This window comes from Canis aureus, chromosome 9 (assembly GCF_053574225.1).
Source record: "Canis aureus isolate CA01 chromosome 9, VMU_Caureus_v.1.0, whole genome shotgun sequence".
NCBI classification, from domain to species: domain Eukaryota; kingdom Metazoa; phylum Chordata; class Mammalia; order Carnivora; family Canidae; genus Canis; species Canis aureus.
The window spans coordinates 57,011,883-57,031,245 of record NC_135619.1 but is presented as its reverse complement, the minus strand read 5'-3'; the positions used below and the strand labels follow the sequence as shown (position 1 = coordinate 57,031,245).

The window sequence follows — 19,363 nt, the reverse complement described above, 5'->3', positions numbered from 1 at the left end:
ATAGAGAGTAGCAAGAGGAAGGGGGGAGCAGAAGTGTGTCTGGGTATACCCAGGGAATCCTTGGCCTGCCTGGAGTGCGCATGTACAGACAAAACCATAGGAGATTTACTAAAAGTGGTGGCTTCTAGGTTGAGAATGGAACAGAAATAGTAGAGATCAAGCAATACTAGGAGATGTTGGCTGTGTAGCCCAGCCACATTGGAAAGACCTTCTTAACACATTATTAACATTCTAAGCATTCAGAAGAGACACAAAAATTTTATGTCTTAGGGGTAAGGAACATGCTTTCAAGCAGGATTGATAAAAATATTTTGTAGAGTTAGGTAATTATTTTAGGTCCTGTGAGCTATACAGTATCTGTTTTAACTGCTCAACTTTCTATTGTAGAGCAAAAGCAGCCATAGACAGTATGTAAATGAATTTGCATGGTTTTGTCTCAATATAACTTTATTTGTGAAAAAAGGCAGAGGGCCAGCCTGTGTCATGGCTGTAGTTTGCCAGCTGCTCTAGAGTAAGACCTACTCTAAACCCACCCTAATTTCACCCTGTTGAAATCTGCCGTGGATATTGAGTTTGGAAGTTGAGTTCTGCTGCTGTCAGAGGGGCTTAGGAGACATCTTCTTTGGCTTTTTACCAATCCATCCAACAAAGTGGAGACCAAGCCCATACAGGATGAGTGTGAGCAAGCAGGTTAACTTCTGACAAAAATCAACTCTGCAGAGGAAGATCAAATCCAGAATATGTTCAGTGTATCATCAACAATTAGTAGGTATGCAAAGAAATAGGAAAATATTAATTTTAATATTAAAATAATTTTAAAAAGTCAACAGAAACTAATCCCTAAATGGCCCAGATGTTGGATATGGCAGACAAAACCTGTAATACAGCTATTATAAATATGTATAAAGAACTAAAGGAAAATATTGTTATAAGGAGTAAACATATAGGGCATCTCAACAGAGAAATAGAAACTGTAAAAGAGTCTAATAAAAATTTTAGAATAGAAAAGTTGAATCATTAAGATGAAAAATTCACAGGATGAGATTAACAGGAAATGAAGATGATAGAAGAGTCAACGAACTTGAAGAGAGATCAGTAGGAGAGGAGATAAAGCCAACTCCTTATCAGAAACAATAGAAACCAAAAGTCAAAATATGAAAGGAAAGGAAAAGTCAACCTTAAATTCTATGTCTACTGAAAAATATCCTTCAAAAACAAAGATGAAATAAAGAGTGGAGTATTATAGAGCCATGCTGTTCAGTAGAAATAGAGTACAAACCACATACATATTATTTTAAATTTCCTGGTTGCCCCATTTAAAAAATGTTAAAGGAAACAGGTGAAATTAACAGTATGTTCTATTGGGCCCAATAAATCTAATATATTATCTTTCAACATGTAATCAATGTAAAAATTATTAAGTAGATATTTTACACATTTTTGTACTCTCTGAAATCTGGTATATATTTTATACTTAAAGAACAACTCAGTTTGGACTAGCTACATCTTAATATTACTTGGTGTCTTGTGGCTACTGTGTTGGAATTGGATAGCAGAGTTTTAGATCAGAAAGAAAAGGAAATGAACATGTTGCCTATGTCTAGAATGTTCCTCAAGCTATCTTATATACAGCGTGTAAATTAACCTTAGCAAAACATTGCCTGCTCGAAACCCTGAGGAGTGGTAAAACAAGTTAATTTGCTCATTCACTAATTCAGCCATTTACTCGATATTTACAAAATGCAAGACCCTATTCTAAGAGTAGAAGACATCGACAAGAAAACAATCTAATCCCCTTTCTCAGGGAGCTTACATGCTAATTAGCATGAGAGCTACATTGGCAAATAATGTCATTATAATTTGATAAACTAATGTAAGTGAGACACTGTAAGTACACAGAAGATATGGGGGATAAGGGGCAAGTGGGATGAAGGAGAGTCCAGGAAGGGTACCATGTATCAGAGTTCTTGGTTGTAAGCAACAGAAACTGACTCTGCCTAACACAAGGAGGAAAGGAGTCTATGGCTCTGAGGGGCCATTCAGGGGTTTTTAAGCAGAGCTGTGGCATGGGCATTTCAGCTTTTAGGAACAACACTGGCACAGTAGATTGGGTAGTACTTTGGAGGGATGTGACCAAGAAGGCAAGGAGAAAGGTAAAACGCTGGTGCTTATCTAGGTGAGAGACAGTGAGCGGCTGAATCAAGGCCCTTGGGAATGGAAAAGGTAGTTTCAAGAGGTCAAACTTATTCTGGAATGTAGAGCTGTCACTGTTCTAACGCCTCCTTTTCCAGTGCACTCAACACCACGCCTACCATCTCCTCCCATAAACACAACATAACTCACTGACATCTAAACATGCCAGTCCTGCTCCCCCTTCCTAAAATGGCTTTGCCCCTCCACTGTTTTGCTCAGAGCCCTCCCTTCCAATTTAAGGGGTAGCTCATGACTGCCTGCTGCTCAGTAGTCTCTTAATTAATTCCTTGATGCTCTGCAGTTATTGTTTTGATGGATAACCTGTCAAAATAGGTTAGAGAACCGACTGTGTTGTTTTATGTGGCTGCCATACCCCTCTGCCATCTGCTGTAAGCTGCTTGAGGCCAGTGATGCTGTCTTGTTCTCCCTTGTGCCATCTGGCCCTAAAATGGGCCCAGCACAGAGAGCTCAGTACACATTCTTGATAATGCTGGCCCCTGACATCGCCCAAGACACTGGGGTCCTATTGTGGCCGATGGTTTCCATCTCTAAGCTTCTTGTCAGTGCAGTCTGAGGAATATTAATCTCGCATAGGCACATTTCTTCAGTCACTCTCCACTCTTCAACCTTAGGTAGCTCCATTTCCAACGGAACTGTTCTCAGCTGGTAAGGCTACCAATCCTCTCTCCCCACATTTCCTCCGTAAGCACCTCAGCTTTCATCAGACTGACCTCTTCACTGGCCTAGAAACAAGCCCACTTATGATGATCCTCTGTCCCGAGTTGTGCTCAGATATTCTTTCTCTTCCCTTCTGCTGGTCCAGATGTGAGGATATCCTTCAAATCCTAGAAGTCTGCTCAGTTCTTTACGGTTCCAGCCCTTGCAGATCTCTCTATGGCTAAACAGCATTTCTGGTGTGTCCTGCAGCAGGATGATTTCCAGATTTGTTGTTTGCTCTTCTTTGTCCCCAGCTAGATTGCAAGCTGCTTGAGGGTCACTATCTCAAAGGGTGCTTAGTATATTTCCAAACACATAGGGCTCTTGAATGTGTATCAGGATTGGCACAAAATAGATCCATTTCTAAGTGACTCCCATTTTATTAGCCAACTGTGTTTTCCATCCCCAGATTTTAGTGTGTAAGGGATGCTGAGAAAGAAGCTGCTCTCTGAAGTGGCAACCCAGAGACTTCAATGAAACTTGTAGTGCCTCTTGGTCAATCCTGCTGCTGATACTGAGTCACTCCCCATTTGTGGTGATTTTAAACCTCACTTTATGATTCACATTCTAAAAATGGGGTGAGGTTTTCACAGCGAACCCAATTCCAGTGTGAACTTAGCCTCACAATTATTGGGTTCCTCTGTGGTTTCCAGCTGCTAGCATAGCACTCTGCATGGTCAAGCATCTTGTGGCTTATTGGATATGGCTGTTGTCATGGCAAGTACCCAGAATCCATTTCACAGGATTATGATAGAGGGATCCCTGTAATAAATTTGTTCCACTAGGCTTTTTTGGGAATGTTTATTATCTGTAACCAGTCCATCTCTGGACCTGGGATGGACAAGCTAAGGAAGTGTAGGTAAAGCTTTGGGGCTCTTCTTTTATTCATGCTTTGAGTAGTAGTCTCTGTTCCTCAGCTAGACTGTGACCTTGTCTGTAAAGAGGAGGTCAAGTGCTTGACTCCATATAACATCTGGGAGAATTGCTCTAAAAATGATTGAAAAGAGAAATCCCTAATGCCAGCATATGTAAATGACAGAAATGGGGTAGTTTTATGAAATTTGTATTCTAGTCCCAAGACTTCCACTAATGCGCTGTGTGACTTCTCGCATGTAATTTAACAACAGCAGTGACTGCTATTGCTGACATTCATAAGGAGTTTGGACTGGGGCCTGGCACATAGTAAGACCTCTATGTTGCAGAGGGTTCATTACTCCCAGTACTAAGCACCCTGTGTATATCCTCTCTCTTAATCCTTAAAATTATGAAGTGAGTCTTGTTGTTCCTACTGTACAGGGGTGAAATGAGGCTTAAAGGCTGTATAGGATTCAAGTCCCAGGCCTATGCTCTCATCCTGTGTTGCTATGTTTGATTTCCTTGGGTCTCCGTTTACTCATCTGTGAACTTGAGAGTTGGACCTTTGGTCTTTAAAATCTTTGAGCTCTAAAATTTCTCAGTATTTGTCCCATTGCCCTCACCCTTTTCCTTCTCTCGTCCCCTCCCCCACCCACACTCATCTGTGAATTTTGCTGGATTCATCATCACGGGGTCAGGAGGATGTTTTTCCCATTGAGCTATGACGCTTCATGTGTCAGCACATGGACTTGTGTTGTGGCTTTTTGTTGTTGCTGGACTTGGCTTACATGCTGCTGTTGTAGGGAGAGGAGGAGCCTGACTCTACTATTCTGCTGTCTTATCTTGGCCTGCAGCCACCAGCACACTGAGCGACCTTGATGTTTGATGGGACTTGAGAACAGCTTGAAGGGAGAAGTCCGCTGGAGTCAGCTTTAGGGTCTTTGAGCTCTGTGTGGTTCTCTGATGAGGTCTGGTTTTGGAGCACTGTATTCTCCAGGCTGTTTGCATACGTCTGGTCCTATGGTTGGTAAGAATCTTAGGAGAGGGACTTGGAAGAGAGATTTCCAGGCTTTCCATTCTCTGCACAGCTGGAGTATCCTGGCAGATTTCCACATGGGGAATTTCTCAGATTGTTTCATTATGGTTCTGTTGTAATTGGTGTTTGTAAAGTACTTTAGTTGGGGGAGTTTGCATATATTCTAGTGGTTTGTTTTGTTTTGTTTTGTTTTTGTGTGTGTGTGTGTGTGTGTGTGTGTCTGTGTTCCAAAGATCAGAGTGTTTTGGCACTAGAAGACCTAGGTTTTAGGGTTGTATTGATCACTTCTTAGCTTGGTGCATCTAACACACCTGATGTTATGGCCTCTAGTTGATGATTCTGTGGATAAGGTCTTAATCATGGAGGAAGAAGAGTCCTATTTGTCACTATCCTGGAATGTGTGAATTCTTCCAGTTATAAGCCAGGAGGAAACATCTTAGGGCATCAAACAAGGGTCTCAAAACAATGAAGGTGATGGATAAATCACTCCTCTCACCCCAAATTTCTTCATCTGTGAAAGATTATAGTTATATCTGCCTTACTTAACTAAAATGGCTATCAAATCAAATGAAGTATGGTATGAAAATATGTTTCTGGGGGTGCCTTGGTGGCTCAGTTGATTAAATGTCCAACTCTTGGTTTCAACTCAAGCCATGATCTCACAGTTGTGGAATTAAACCCTGAGTTGGGCCATGCTTAGTGAGGAGTCTACTTCAGATTCTCTCTCCCTCTCCCTCTTATTCACTCTCTCTCTCTCTCAAATAAATAAAATATTTTAAGAAATATTTTTAAAATATGTTTCTAAAAATTATAAATGTATGAAAGCAGTTATTTTTAGGCAGTATTATACAGGGGAACTGTTTTAACAACCAAAAAAGACAAAAACTATTAAATATTTCTATTCTGATTAACCCCAGCATAGATTATTTATAGCAGGTGATAACCTATACTAAAATTTCCTCAACATTTTATTTTATTATGCACCAGTCAGAAGGATATGGGTTAAATTATTCTAGACCAAAATGAATATTGTAAGTATTCCATTAATAAGAACTGATATTATTCAGGGCAAATAGTAGCTCTTTTGTGGAAACATTAATTTTTAATTGATTCAGATTTTATTAATTTATCATAAGACCAAGAGCTAGGTTCAAACTGTAAATGGACATTAATAGTACAAACAGAATTATGAGTCTATTAAGTATCTTTCTATATACATAGAACATAATTGTAATGTGAGTAAAGGCTAGACTTTTATGTACTAATTCAAATTGGCCTAGATTGAAAACGTGTTTTTTTGACTCACATTTTATAAAGCAAATATTCCCTTCCCCTTTACTCCAAATGAACAAGATGATTCCATTTCTATTTCTCTTGATTGGTAAACCATGCTTGGAGGTACCATCTGGAGATAGTTGGGTTTCTGCCAGGGATTTAAATCAAGCTTGCAAAGAGCTACCTGCCTAAGGCAAAAAGTGCTATGATTTAAGAGGAAAGAACATGCTTTTATTTTACCATCTAGTAAAAGAGAGTGAAAGTACTTTGAAAAGTTTTTTGTTTTGCAACAATAGCCTTATATTATAAATGAAAGTATTTCCAAAATATAATAATTGGGGAAATTTGGGAATCTGATTACTAAAATTTGCGTGATTATTTACAAGTCTGATATGAAGTCATATGCAGAGATCTTGATGCTAAAGGCAGATATTTCTGTATAAGAAGCGGCAACAAGACAGGGCAGAGACGAGTAATACAAGTTGAAAACACCCAGACCTCCTCGTGGGCAGTGTTGAAAACCCTGGACCTGTGTGGATTGGAGATAATGTGATAGTTGTCCTTTTTCATTTTTATTATTTTTTTACACAGATTTCTGCTTGGCAGATTAGCCAAAGGCAAGAGGAGCTAATCTATGTTCTAAGTCTGCCCTCTGCAAGACCCTTATAACAGAGCCGAGGCCCGAAGTCCACTGCGCCACCATACCTCCACCCCAGACATTACTCTGGGGTCTGCCTGAGACTGTCGGTGTGAAGATGACCAGTGCCTTCCTAGCATGACGACCTTGGACCATGTGATCGCTACCCACCAGTCAGAGTGGGTCTCCTTCAATGAGGAGCCACTCTTTCCTGTCCCATCTGAGGGTAAGAAGTGCAGCAAAGAGCCACAACTGTTTATAATGACTTCTACTTGATCATTCTTTGGGTGGGATCTTAATACGTAAAAAAGAGCCAGTTTGTCACTTTCCTCAAGTGCAGATTTTTCCACTTTTGAAGCCTGGGGTAAGTATTTTAGGAAACTTAGAGTCCCAAACAAGAGGGCCTGGAAATACCAAAAGTATTGGTGCTTTCTTCCAAGGAGCATAAACTTTGTATTTACAAAGTACGTCATACTCAACCTTATAGGGTCCTACTCAACCTTATAGGGTGTTACTCCCAGCAGCAATTTGGATTTCCTCAGTTTTTAAAGCATAGTTGTGAAGCGTGACAGGTGCTAGAGCCAGATTGCTTGGGCTTGGATGCTGGCTCTGTCACAGCTAAGTGATGTGCCCTTGGGTAGATGGTTTATTTAACCTCTCTGTGAAGTAGCTTATCTGTGTAGTAGGGGTAATTACAGTACCTTTCTCAGGAGGGCTGTGAGGATTAAATGAATTAATATATGTAAAGTGCTTAGAACAGTGCCTGGCACATGGAAAGAACTCAGTTAATTGCCATCCATGATTATGGTGAAGCTGGCTAAATTGACTTCTAGGGACCTGCTGCTCAGGGATGAAGGTCAAGGTAGGGGACAGGAGATATTTGCAGAGCCTTGTCAGGTGAACCTGCTCCACTGCAGCTAGCACTGCTCAGCTTCATTTACAGCACCTGGAAAGTGTGAGTTGACAGGTGAGCTGTCCAGTATGGTGGCCATGTGGCTATTGAGTCCTTGAAATGCAGCTAGTCTGAATTGAGATGTGTTTTAAGTATAAAGTACATTGAATTTCAAAGACCTAGTGAAAGTAAGATAATTCATTAGTAACTTTTATATTAGTTATATGTTAGAATTAAAACTTTTCAACATGCTGAGTTGAAATTTATATTACTAAAAGTAATTCACCTCTTTTACTTTTTTTTTAATCTGGCTACTAAAAAAATTAAAATTACATATGTGGTTCAGCTTTTATTTCTGTTGGGCAGTGCTAGTCTAAAGCGTTTGGTTACATGCAGGTAGACTAGTTTGTTTGGCTAATGATGGCAGAAAAAAGTTTTATGTTAGTACCTTTATTTTTAAAAAGTTTTCATATAATAAAATTGACCTCTTTTGGCATGCAGTGGTGAAACTTTAATCGATTTGTGTAACCACCGCCACAATTAGAATATAATTATTTAAAAAAAATTTTTTTTGAAGGCTGTTAAGTATCCTAGGACCAATAAAGTGCTAGAAAGGTAGGGGAAGAGCCTCTGGGCCTCATTCAGCTGGATCGTCAGTACAGAGTTTGCATCTGGCAGTCCACAGACATGTATAGTTTGGACTGCATGGAGTTTGAAGTGTGAATTTGAACGTGAATGTATTTAGTCCAGACAGAAGCTCTCCTGTTCAGCCAAAGTCTCCATCAGTCCCTGTTGCCTTTTGCTTTTCTCCTCTAAGCATTTTTGTGACCGCCTATCAGTGGAGTAGATGCTAGGATAATAGTGAATAAGGCTTCCAGTCTCAGCCTGCCTGGGTGCTGTTTGTAGGCATGCTGAGGTTATCCTTCGTATATACAATGTTAGGAAAACACTCCGTCAGCGTAGAGACAGGTGGGCGTGAGTGTTTCTGCACTCACCAGAATGGTACGTCTTGTGGTCACCCCTTACCTATCCTTGGATTTTCCTTCATGAGACAGTTTTGAAGAGTGGGCTTCCTCACATCATTGATGGTGGTGTCCGGTATCTGTTTCAGGGGGCACCGAAGAGCATCTCCCAGCACTGTCATCCTATTCAGACCAGTCTGAGAGCTCCTCCGGGGAGAACCATGTGGCGGATGGAGGCTCCCAGGAGCTTTCCCACTCAGAGCAGGATGACTCCTCCGAAAAGCTGGGCCTCATTTCTGAAGCAGCCTCCCCTCCTGGGAGCCCTGAGCAGCCCCCACCTGACCTGGCCTCAGCCATCAGCAACTGGGTTCAGTTTGAAGACGACACCCCCTGGGCTAGCACATCACCGTCTCAGAAGGAAACAGGTGAGACAGGTGGGAGGTTGAGAAGGGTTTTGACTTAGGTCTGTGCTCACCAGGGGTGCTTTTCCAGGAGAGATCTACAGGGTTGCCAGGATTCTACTTTTACCAGAACCCTTTGGTGGCGGCCCTACAGGAGAGCTGGTGGAGATCTCATCTGGCTTAATTCTACAACTAGGGTTTGTTATTCAAGCATATAGAAGGATTTATGTGTTCTGGGCCATTTCTAGCCTTCTGTACTTGTGCCTGGATGTTGACCTGTCTTTGGAAGTATGCATATTTATTATCTATTAGGTATTGGAATTATGTTTGCTCAGCACCTAAATTATAAGCTCCTTATGAGCAGAAATGAATGTCTTTCAGAACGTGGACCACCATCAATTTCTAGAGTCACTAGGTAAACATGGATATTCTTGTGTCCCAGACCCGTTAGATCTAAATTTTCAAGAGTGGGGACTGTCCTTAATGATAATTCTCTTATATTGTGGCACTTAAATAGCCAGAAGCTACCCTGGGGAGCTTAACAAAGCCAGAGAATTGTTCGTCCCCACCCTGCTCACCTGGCTGCTGATTCTGTTGTGTACCAAAGCATGCCAATGCTGACTGGATCACTTTTGTGACCATCTTAGTTCCCTATGTCCTGCATAACAAATTACCACAAACTTAATGGTTTAAACAGCATAACTTTATTTTCTTACAGTTCAAAAGTCTGTAGTTCGAAAGTCCATGTATTGGACTTGGTGTCACTGGGCTAATTCAGAGTGTTGGCAAGGCTGCATTCCTTCCAGAAGGCTCTAGGGAAGAATCTGTTTTCCTTGCCCTTTCTAGCTTTTGGATGCTGCCCACATTCCGTGGCACATGTCCCCTTCCTCTGTCTCTAAAGCCAACATTGTTGCATCTCTCTGCCTTTCTTCTGTAATCACAGCTCCCTCTGATTTCTGCCTACCTCTTCCACTTTTAAGGACCTTGTGATTACATTGGGCTCACCAAGATAATCCAAGATAATCATTCTAAGGTCCTATACTCTTTCATATTTTTAAAAGATTTTATATTATATTTTAAAAGATTTTATTTATTTGATAGAGAAAGAGAGAGCACGAGCTAGAGGAGCGGCAAAAGGAGAGGGAGAGGGGCAAGCCGACTCCCCACTGAGTGTGGAGCCCAACACAGGGCTCAGTCTCAGGACACTGAGATCATGACCTGAACCAAAGTCAAACACTTAACTGACTGAGCCACCCAGGCGTTCCTATATTTCTTCATATTTAAACATCATTTTCCCTTGTTATTTATCATTTGGTTGTGGTCTTCCTCAGAGCTTTTGTTCAGTAGTGCCCTAGATCAGTGGTGTCCACTTGGAGAAATCTGTGTGTTGGCTGGATGGCTAGTTCTACGAAATGAGTGGTCATCTGATTCTTTTTAGTTTTTAGTCTGATCTGACAATATAGAAATGATTTGTCCATCAATGTCTCATTCGTCCACTCTAAAAAATGCTTCTCTTAGTTTATTAATTTCTAGCAAGAAGACTCTGGACCTCTTTTGGGCTACAGCTTCACCCTGTGTGTATTAAGTAAACTTTTTCTAATGGACAGCCCATGAATGAATTAGAATTGGGGCAAGGGAGGTTCCCTGGGTGGCTCAGCGGTTTAGCGCCTGCCTTCGGCCCAGGGCGTGATCCTGGAGTCCCGGGATTGAGTCCCACATCAGGCTCCCTGCTTGGAGCCTGCTTCTCCCTCTGCCTGTGTCTCTGCCTCTCTCTCTCTCTCTCTCTCTCTCTCTCTGTCTCTCATAAACAAACAAATAAATAAACAAACCTTTAAAAAAATAATTGGGGCAAGGGAGATACTTGATGTGCTGTATTTAAATGTGCTGAAATCAGGAATCTGTTGGTGAGCTGTGAAATATATCGGTGTGTCTCAATGCATGTAGGTGGTGAAGTTCAGCCAGAAATAAGGAAAATCTGTAGAAACTGTTCATGGCTTCTGCTGTCTTTCTAGCCATGTCAGTATCACCAGAACAAACCGATTCTCGTTCCTATAATGTAGTTGCAGTTTCTTTGTTTCTTCCTATTCTATTCCCGTGTCCTGTTTGCTTCTGTTACGTGCCTAGCACTTTCTAGTCAGACATCTCTATGTCAGGAGAAAGAGGAAAATATCTATTTTAGACTTGGGGGAAGGGAAGTTTCCTCTACCCTCCAAAATTTCTTCTGGCTGGTCTAAGACTTCAGTTGACATGAGACAGATTCATAGGAGAAAAGAAAATATAATTTTGTACTTTGGGAACCCCATGTATAAAAAAGGTTCATAGGCTGGTAAAATGAGGTGTATGTGCCATCCTGAGCTAAGGAGTGGGATAGGGGCCTGAGGCTTCAAAGGAGAGGAGGGCAGTTCCCAGGACAGTAAGAAGAGCAGATGTTTGGATGTTTGCCCTGCCATGCAGATGGGTCACTCAGGTAAAATTTATCTGGTAATAACCCTTATTCTGGGAAAGATACTCCAGTTAGACTCTAACTAGGTAGTTAAAGGAGGGACAGTAGTTTCTCTCCAGCCTGCAGGATCTCCGTTGCCTTCAGCTCAAAATAGTCCCCATGCCAAGGTGGTTTTGGGGAGACCTATTTTGAACCCCTTCAGCCCTGTCCCATGCAGCTTCTTTGTGAATATTTTTTGATGAGACGATCATGATCTTGACCTAAAAAAAAGAGGGAAAATGGGATGGATTAATGCTATTCCTCATCTGGATTTCTGGAAGCAGACAGTGGAACCTTCCATGGCCAGCTATTCCATACCTTCACATCTAGGCGTGCAGGGAGAAGCTGGGAAAGATAGCAGATGTGTGCACACACGTGGAGTAGTTAGGTGGAAAACTGTTTTCTGGGATACTCCTTTTCCATCCCCCCGGTCCCATTCCTGCACTGTTCACAGTTTTTCTGGCAGATGAAGAGCAAAAGAAGAAAAAAAAAACCCAACCAACCAAATAATCAAAAGAATTTATTTTTTAAGCTGTGCCACCTACAAATAAAACCAAGGGAGTGTTGGATTTTAGCCTGGAATGGCGTTGTACTACTTGCCCAAATTAAAATGCAAGGAGGCTGGAGGCACAGTTGAGTAAGGGACTCAAAGAGACTGTCATTTGTAGTAAATCTCTTATTTTTATAGCATCTAATCATCAGAAGCTACACTGGGGAACTTAAATAAGCCAGTAAGCCAGGAAGTCGTTACCCCCTACCTTGGTGACCTGGCTACTTATTTTATCTTGCACTGAAGCATACCCAGGTTGATTGGATAACAAGGAGCAACAGCTGAAGGGGAAGACTACTCCAGAAATGTTTTAAATCCATCAGGGCAGCAACTTTGTTTTGGATTTTGAGTAAGTGCCATTGTGGTTGGTCTGGAGAAAAGGAGACACATCATCTCTCTCAGAAAAATATGAATAAAATCAGTCAATGGAGTGACAAAGTCTTTTTGTAACCACACTTAGAAGAACAATGGCTGGCGTCAATTATTTGGACCTGAGGATGCTAGGAATGAGGAGCAGATAAAATCATGCCCTCTTTGTAAATATTATTTCCTCCATTAAAACCTCTGAAATTTGGTGGAGACCAAATGTGAAATTTGTATCTCTTTGATTTAACAAGAACACTTTGGCTCAGACTATGTTGATAAATATTCTCTTTAAAAAGATTTTTATTAGAATCTTAACTGCCAAATACTCAAATTTAAGACTTAAAGTAGCCACAAGAATACCGTTCCCATCTTGGTCTGAAAATGCCGTGTGATTAAACTGGGTTACCCAGTGAAAAATGTCAAAAAATTTAATTGAAAACGTGTTTGCTGAACCTCAAACCTTAATGCATAGATATTCTGCTAAACCTTTAGAACAGCAGCAGAACACAGCAGATCTAAAGTATTGAAACAAGCAAAGGGAAAAAAAACCTACTAAACTTCTGGTGAATCTTTTCAAATCAAAATTGGATCTTTATATTGTTAAGAAGTATTTTTGAGGGCAGCCCAGGTGGCTCAGCGGTTTAGTGCCGCCTTCAGCCCAGAGCCTGATCCTGGAGACCCAGGATCAAGTCCCACATCGGGCTCCCTGCATGGAGCCTGCTTCTTCCTCTGCCTGTGTCTCTGCCTCTCTCTCTCTCTGTGTCTATCATGAATAAATAATAAAATAAATAAAATAAAATAAAATAAAATAAAATAAAATAAAATAAAATAAAAATGTTTGAAAATGAGCCTAATCCCAGGTGGTATTTTATTCACATTGGATCTCTTAGCAGTCAGTAGTGTTTCTGAGTTTCCCTGGTGGCAAAAAGTTTTCCTAATTTAGTATTTTTGTCTCCTCTGTTTTAAAATTCCACCATGTAACAGGAAGAATGTAGCAGTCAGCTTATATATCACCTAAAATCTTTTTTAAAATAATACATTTATTTTTTATTTGTGTTCAATTTGCCAACATACAGAATAACACCCAGTGCTCATCCCGTCAAGTGCCCCCCTCAGTGCCCATCACCCATTCACCCCCACCCCTAAAATCTTTATAAAGATCCTCTCAAGGCAAAGGCTGATTCCATATATGTGCATTTTACAAGTATATGTGTGTGCTTAGAATATGTTTGCAAATACATGCAGATAAATTGACTTGAAAGAGGAAAGTTCATTTCCAAAATTTAAAAAAAAAAAATTATGGCACTATTTTCAGCATGAAGCTTCCTGTTCACTCATGGTGTTATGTGCTGACCTTCCTCCACAGACATGGATGGCAGTTTTGCAGCAAGGCCAAGGCTGAATTTGACCCATTATGCAGATGCTGCAGGATATGCATAATTACAAACAAAAAAATTTTCATTTCCGGAACATTTGTTCCACAGCCCAAGCAAAACACTAATATTCCCTTGTGCTTCAAATGTCTTCCCTAAAAGCTTGGGCTAAGGCCTTCCCATTGTATCTGGAGAAGCTCATTATCTGGGACCAGAGAAAGAGCCACTTGTTTGGGGGAAGACCAGAGATGATGTCAGCCATTTAAGAGGGAGGCAGGGGTGACAGCTGAGAGACTTAATCCTGAAGAAGGCTAGCCCAGTGGTTACTTTCTATGATACTTTTTATTCTGGCAACTGAGGGTGAATTGGTGGGTGGGAGTGGAATAAGAGTCCAACCATTTGGTGAATATGTAGCCAAGGCGCATTGCATTTGGCATGCATATGTATTTCCCTGTTCAACAGAGGAGGTTTTATTTTCTTTTAATACCTTGAATTGTTCTCTGCTTTTAAGAGTAATTAATGACCTTTCCGGAATCCATCTCAGCCGCTGATGTACTGGGGGAAGGATTCTAACAAAGCCCTTCTTCCTTGGGGCCTGATGCCCTCTGCCCCTGTCCACTGGGCACCACTCTGCTCCCATCACTGTCTCCTGCTGTTCCTGACAAGTCCATTTCTGCTCTTGCTGTTTCCTTGGCCCCTAACTCTTCCTCTACATGTTTACTCAGAGCTCTGCTCAAGCATCATTTCTACCTGCCCCAACCCCCTAGCTTTTTTCTGCATTAAATGTCTTTATAGCCCATGTTTTGACCTGCAATTAGGGTTATATATTTGTTTGCTTATAGTCTCTCTTCCCCACTAGAAGAGAGAGATGTTGTCTGTCTCATTTATTTTCTGCCCAGAATGTGGAGCATGGAACTTAGTAGATACTCACTTAGTATTTGTTGGATTAATGAATGAATAATGAATGAATGAGTGAAAGATGAGCTGTTAGGGAGAACTTGAGGCATGGCATCCTCAGTGAAATGGCTTTTTTTCTTTTCCACAAAATAGGCAAAGAAACTAGCCTAGCCTCTGCCCCATCATGCCCTTTGCTTAACAGCTATCATCAATTTTGATTTCCCATTATTATACACACAGTGTGCACACACAAACGTGCATATGCATAGCACAGAGATACACATATGCACATAATATACACACATAGTATATGTGTATAACATGTGCTTACATATACATGTATAAGTAATATATGCATAACATAGAATTATGATACATATACAAACATACATATTTCTCTCCCTGCCGGGAGCTGTCTTAAAAAAAGCACAATTAAAATTGTCTTATATTTTTGTCATATTTGAAGCTACCATTATGCCATCTGGGCAGGGGAGAGGATCTCTTGAAAATGATTTCTTTCAGTTATCTAAAAGGGACTTTAAAGCATTTTTATCAGAACCCTAATATTTTCCTCTTCCAGAATGTGCTAGCTCATCCAGGGGGGTCCTTGTGACCTATCTTACCCTCAGCACAGGACACAAAACACAATAAACTGCCAAGCATGCATTAATTAACTAGTTCATTCATGCAAAAAATACTTAGGTGCTGGGAATGCAATTATGAGAAAATTGGCCATAGTCCCTGCTCTCCCCACACTGAGATTACCTAACGGTTGGGCAGTCTGTTGCTAGTGAAGCTTTCTGGGGCTTCCTCTGAACCGGTCCCGAGACAGCCGCTTGGTATTGCCAACTGTGAGCAAGCAGGTACAAACGAAGAATGGAATTAGATCTATTTTATATTAATGGATGAGCATGTTTACAGCATTGGAAAAATCATATAGCCCTAGTGATTAGACATCAAAGTTAAATAAAGGATATGGCATCAATGCATATAAATATTTAAATTTTAGTCTATTTAAGATCTCAAAGAATAAAGAAAAATATTGTGTTTGTTGTATTAATTGTTTTAGGTGACAGCTTGTCACTTTATTATTCATTTAACCAATGGTGCTTTGTGGTAGTCATTGTTCAGGGCACCTGGGATACAGTCGAATATTCTGGCCCCATGGAGCATACTTTCTACTGGAGAAGCCATACCAGAAACACAATAAAACTGTAGATATAGTGTGTTAGTGTGGTTTGGTTAGGAAGGAGAGAAACATGAGGAAAAGAAAGAATGGAGTGAGGGAAGATGTGAAGTTTTACATAAGATCGGGAGTGAGTCTCTGAGTGTTAACTTTTGAGTGAAAGCATGAGGGAAGTGAGGAGTGCTCCTTGCAGAAATTGGGGAAGGAGTTGTCCAGATGAAAGGAACTGCAAATGGCAAGCCTCTGAGGGGCTGCAGTGTCTGTGTTGGTGGTATGTGACTGGAGTGGAGTGACATGGGGAGAAGGGAAGGGGATGAGGTCATGAGGACTTGAACCATGTAGGTGCTTGGAGGGCACAGGTAGGACCTTGGCTCATACTCTGGATGGTGGGAAGCCATTGGAGGGTTTTGAGCACAGACATGGTAAGGTCTGACTTTGATTTGAGCGGGTAATTGTGTGAAAGCTGTGTGGCTGCTCTGTTGAGAACAGACTGGGAGGAGCAGGACACTTGGGGAAACAGGATGACCCAGTGGGAAGCCTTTGTAACCATCCAGAAGGAATGGTTGTTCCATGAAAGGGCTATGCAAAAATGACCTCCAAAGGCCAAAGGAGCCCTAAGGCCCAAGAGAAAGGCCAACAGGTCCACCTTGACAGGAAATGGTTTATTAAAGGAATTTAGAAACAGAAGCATGTCTTGGGCAACTGCAGGTGTAGATCTCTGTGACCTCACTTCCCATAAGACCTCCTTTTGTAGCCCTAAGAGGTTAGGGAATAATGTGGGTAGGACCACCCCAGAGGGAATGTTTGAGAGTAGCTGTGTGTCACAGTCATTTCTCCTGTGCTGATTGGGGACGTTTTGCCTCAAGGGTGAGGTTAGACGGGAAAGAATGTTGGGGGTTGGGGCTGTGCTTAAGAAGGCTTCAGGTCATCAGGCAGATATGTCCACAGATTTATCTGAGATGGCGTTAGTCTGGGTCATACAGCAGTGTCTTGAGTCAAGGTGGTAGCTTGGAGAAGGTGGGAAGTGATTGGAGGTCATTTATCCATTGTATTACTGTTGGATATTTGCCTTGTTTCTACTTTTTGGCATTTAAGAACATGTTTCTATGAGCATCCCTCCCACCCCCCCTTTTTTTCCTGTGAGCATTCTTTTTTTTTTTTTAAGATTTTATTTATTCATGAGAGACACAGAGACAGAGAGAGGCAGAGATACAGGCAGAGGGAGAAGCAGGCTTCATGCAGGGAGCCTGTGGGACTCAATCTTGGGACTCCAGGATCACACCCTGGGCTGAAGGTGGCACTAAACTGCTGAGCCACCCAGGCTGCCCACCTGTGAGCATTCTAAACACCTGGTGACCAAGAGCTAGTGGTTTTCTTGTATAAGAGTCAGAAGGGACTTGCTAGACTGTAGGCTGTTTATCCTCAACTCGATCAGATAATACCAACCTATTTTCTAAGATGGTTCTAGTTTACTCTATCAGCCACATATAAGAGATATTGTGTCACCACTTCCTTGTTTACACTTGAGATTGTCATACTTTTCTTTTTTCCTTTCTTTTTTAATATTTTTTCTATTTTAGTCATGAAGCGGCATGGAGAAAGGGAAGGGGAAAAGTAATGATGTTTCATGCGGTTTTAATTTGTATTTTCCAGATTATTGACTTTTTTTTTGCCATTTGGATTTTTTTCTTTCATAAAAGTCCTATTTGGGTATATATTTTTTGGCATCTTTCCCTTTTTCTTGCTGACTTCTAGGAGTTCCTTGTGGATATGATATATGGCAGGATCTCCTACACATGGATGTAGAATAAAGTAGATGATCTTTTCACTCTCTTTATGGTTCCTTTTGTAAAAAGAAGTTCTTAATTATAATGATAAAAATTTTGTTTGTTTTTATGCTTAGTGCTTTCTTTGTCTTGATAAAGGAAATCTTTCCCTACCCTGAAGTCATAAGCATATTTCGGTATGTGTCTTTTTTTTTTTTTTTTAAGATTTATATATTTATTTGAGAGAGAACACACTTGAATGTGGGGGGAGAGGGGCAGAGGGAGAGAGACAGAGAATCTTAAGCAGACTCCACACCAAGCTTGGAGCCTGACGCAAGGTTTGATTTCACTCATGACCCTGAGATCATGACCTGAGCCAAAAGCAAAAGTTGAACTTTAACCGACTGTGCCAACCAGGTTCCCCTAAAATATTGCTAGTGGAGCCTTTTATACTTTGATATTCAATCCACCTAGAATTGATTTTTCCATTTGGTGTTTTGTAGGAGTCTAATTTCATTTCTCTCTATATCATATTTTATTATTTCTATTATTTTATTCATTTTAACATATATTATTAAAATTCTACTTTGTTTATATCTAAATGGTATGATTCTGCTTATTAATAGGAAAAATATGCAAGGATTTTGATTTAGAATGCAGTAAAATCTATAAACCAATTTGTGGAGAATTAACATCTTGACAACATTAACTTTCGTAAACCCTAATTATATCTCTCCATTTATTTTGATCTTCTGTACAATCTGTTAATAAACTTTAAGAGTGTCTCCTCTGAGGACTTTTGTTACATTCATTACTATATGTGATTGATATTTTTTGTTGGTTTTATAAATACTATCTTGTTTTAAGTTTAATTTTCTATATATTTCTTGTTTTCATAAATGCAATTATTTTTATATATTTATTTAAAAAAACACAAGTACTGGACACCCGGGTGGCTCAATGGTTGAGTGTCTGCCTTTGGCTCAGGTTGTGATCCCGGGGTCCTGGGATTGAGTCCCACATCTCCCCATGGGGAGCCTGCTCCTCCCGCAGCCTCTGTCCCTGCCTCTCTCTCTGTGTCTCTCATGAGTAAATGAATAAAATATTTTTTAGAAACCCATACAAGTACTGTGCTAAAATTATTAATTTGGTAATTTATTAGGGTTTCCTGGTTATTTTCTGTACATAAAAACATCATCTGCAAAGATAAGTTTTGTTTTTTTTTCACTCCTTTTTACTTCCTGCGTTACTGTGTAGGTTTTGACCACAAATAGGATGTTGAGTAGAAGTGGGAGAAGTAGGCACCTGTCATCTTGATCAGGATCTCCAAGGGAAGGCTCTCCAGCATTGCACGATGTTTACCATAGGGTTTTAGGATGAGCTCTACTAGGTTTAGGGAGCTCCTTCTGTTTCTAGTCTTCCAAAAGTTACTACCATGAATAAATACTAAAATGTATTCAGTGCTTTATCTATATGTATTATGATGATAATATGGTCTTTTATTCCTTTAATGTGTTATTATGGTGAATTATATTAATTGTTTTAGTAATGTTAGCCCACACATTATCAACAAGGTGATACTACCTCCAATGAGGCTAAAAATAGTTTTGGGGGACAAAGAAATCTTACTCTTTTTATGTTTACAGCATAGTTATTTATATAGTAACATGGTAGATATACAGTATATCTGTTCTATTAAAATTTAAAAGGGAATTGATAAACTAGACCTCATCAAAATGGAAACTTTTGCTTTATAAAAGACCCTGTTAAGCGGA

The 19,363-nt window shown here is 40.4% G+C and overlaps 1 protein-coding gene across 6 annotated transcripts in view; it reads left to right on the top strand.

Annotated features, from left to right (window-relative positions):
* The window catches only part of STON2 (stonin 2), a 169,007-nt gene that overhangs the window by 50,768 nt on the left and 98,876 nt on the right, over positions 1 to 19,363 (top strand). For all 6 annotated transcript variants that reach the window (XM_077910243.1, XM_077910241.1, XM_077910240.1 and 3 more), the window contains 2 exons: positions 6,668 to 6,939; positions 8,717 to 8,992. In XM_077910243.1, the coding sequence (XP_077766369.1) occupies positions 6,852 to 6,939; positions 8,717 to 8,992 (364 nt within the window). In that variant the 5' untranslated portion in view covers positions 6,668 to 6,851. The remainder of the gene's footprint in view (positions 1 to 6,667; positions 6,940 to 8,716; positions 8,993 to 19,363) is intronic.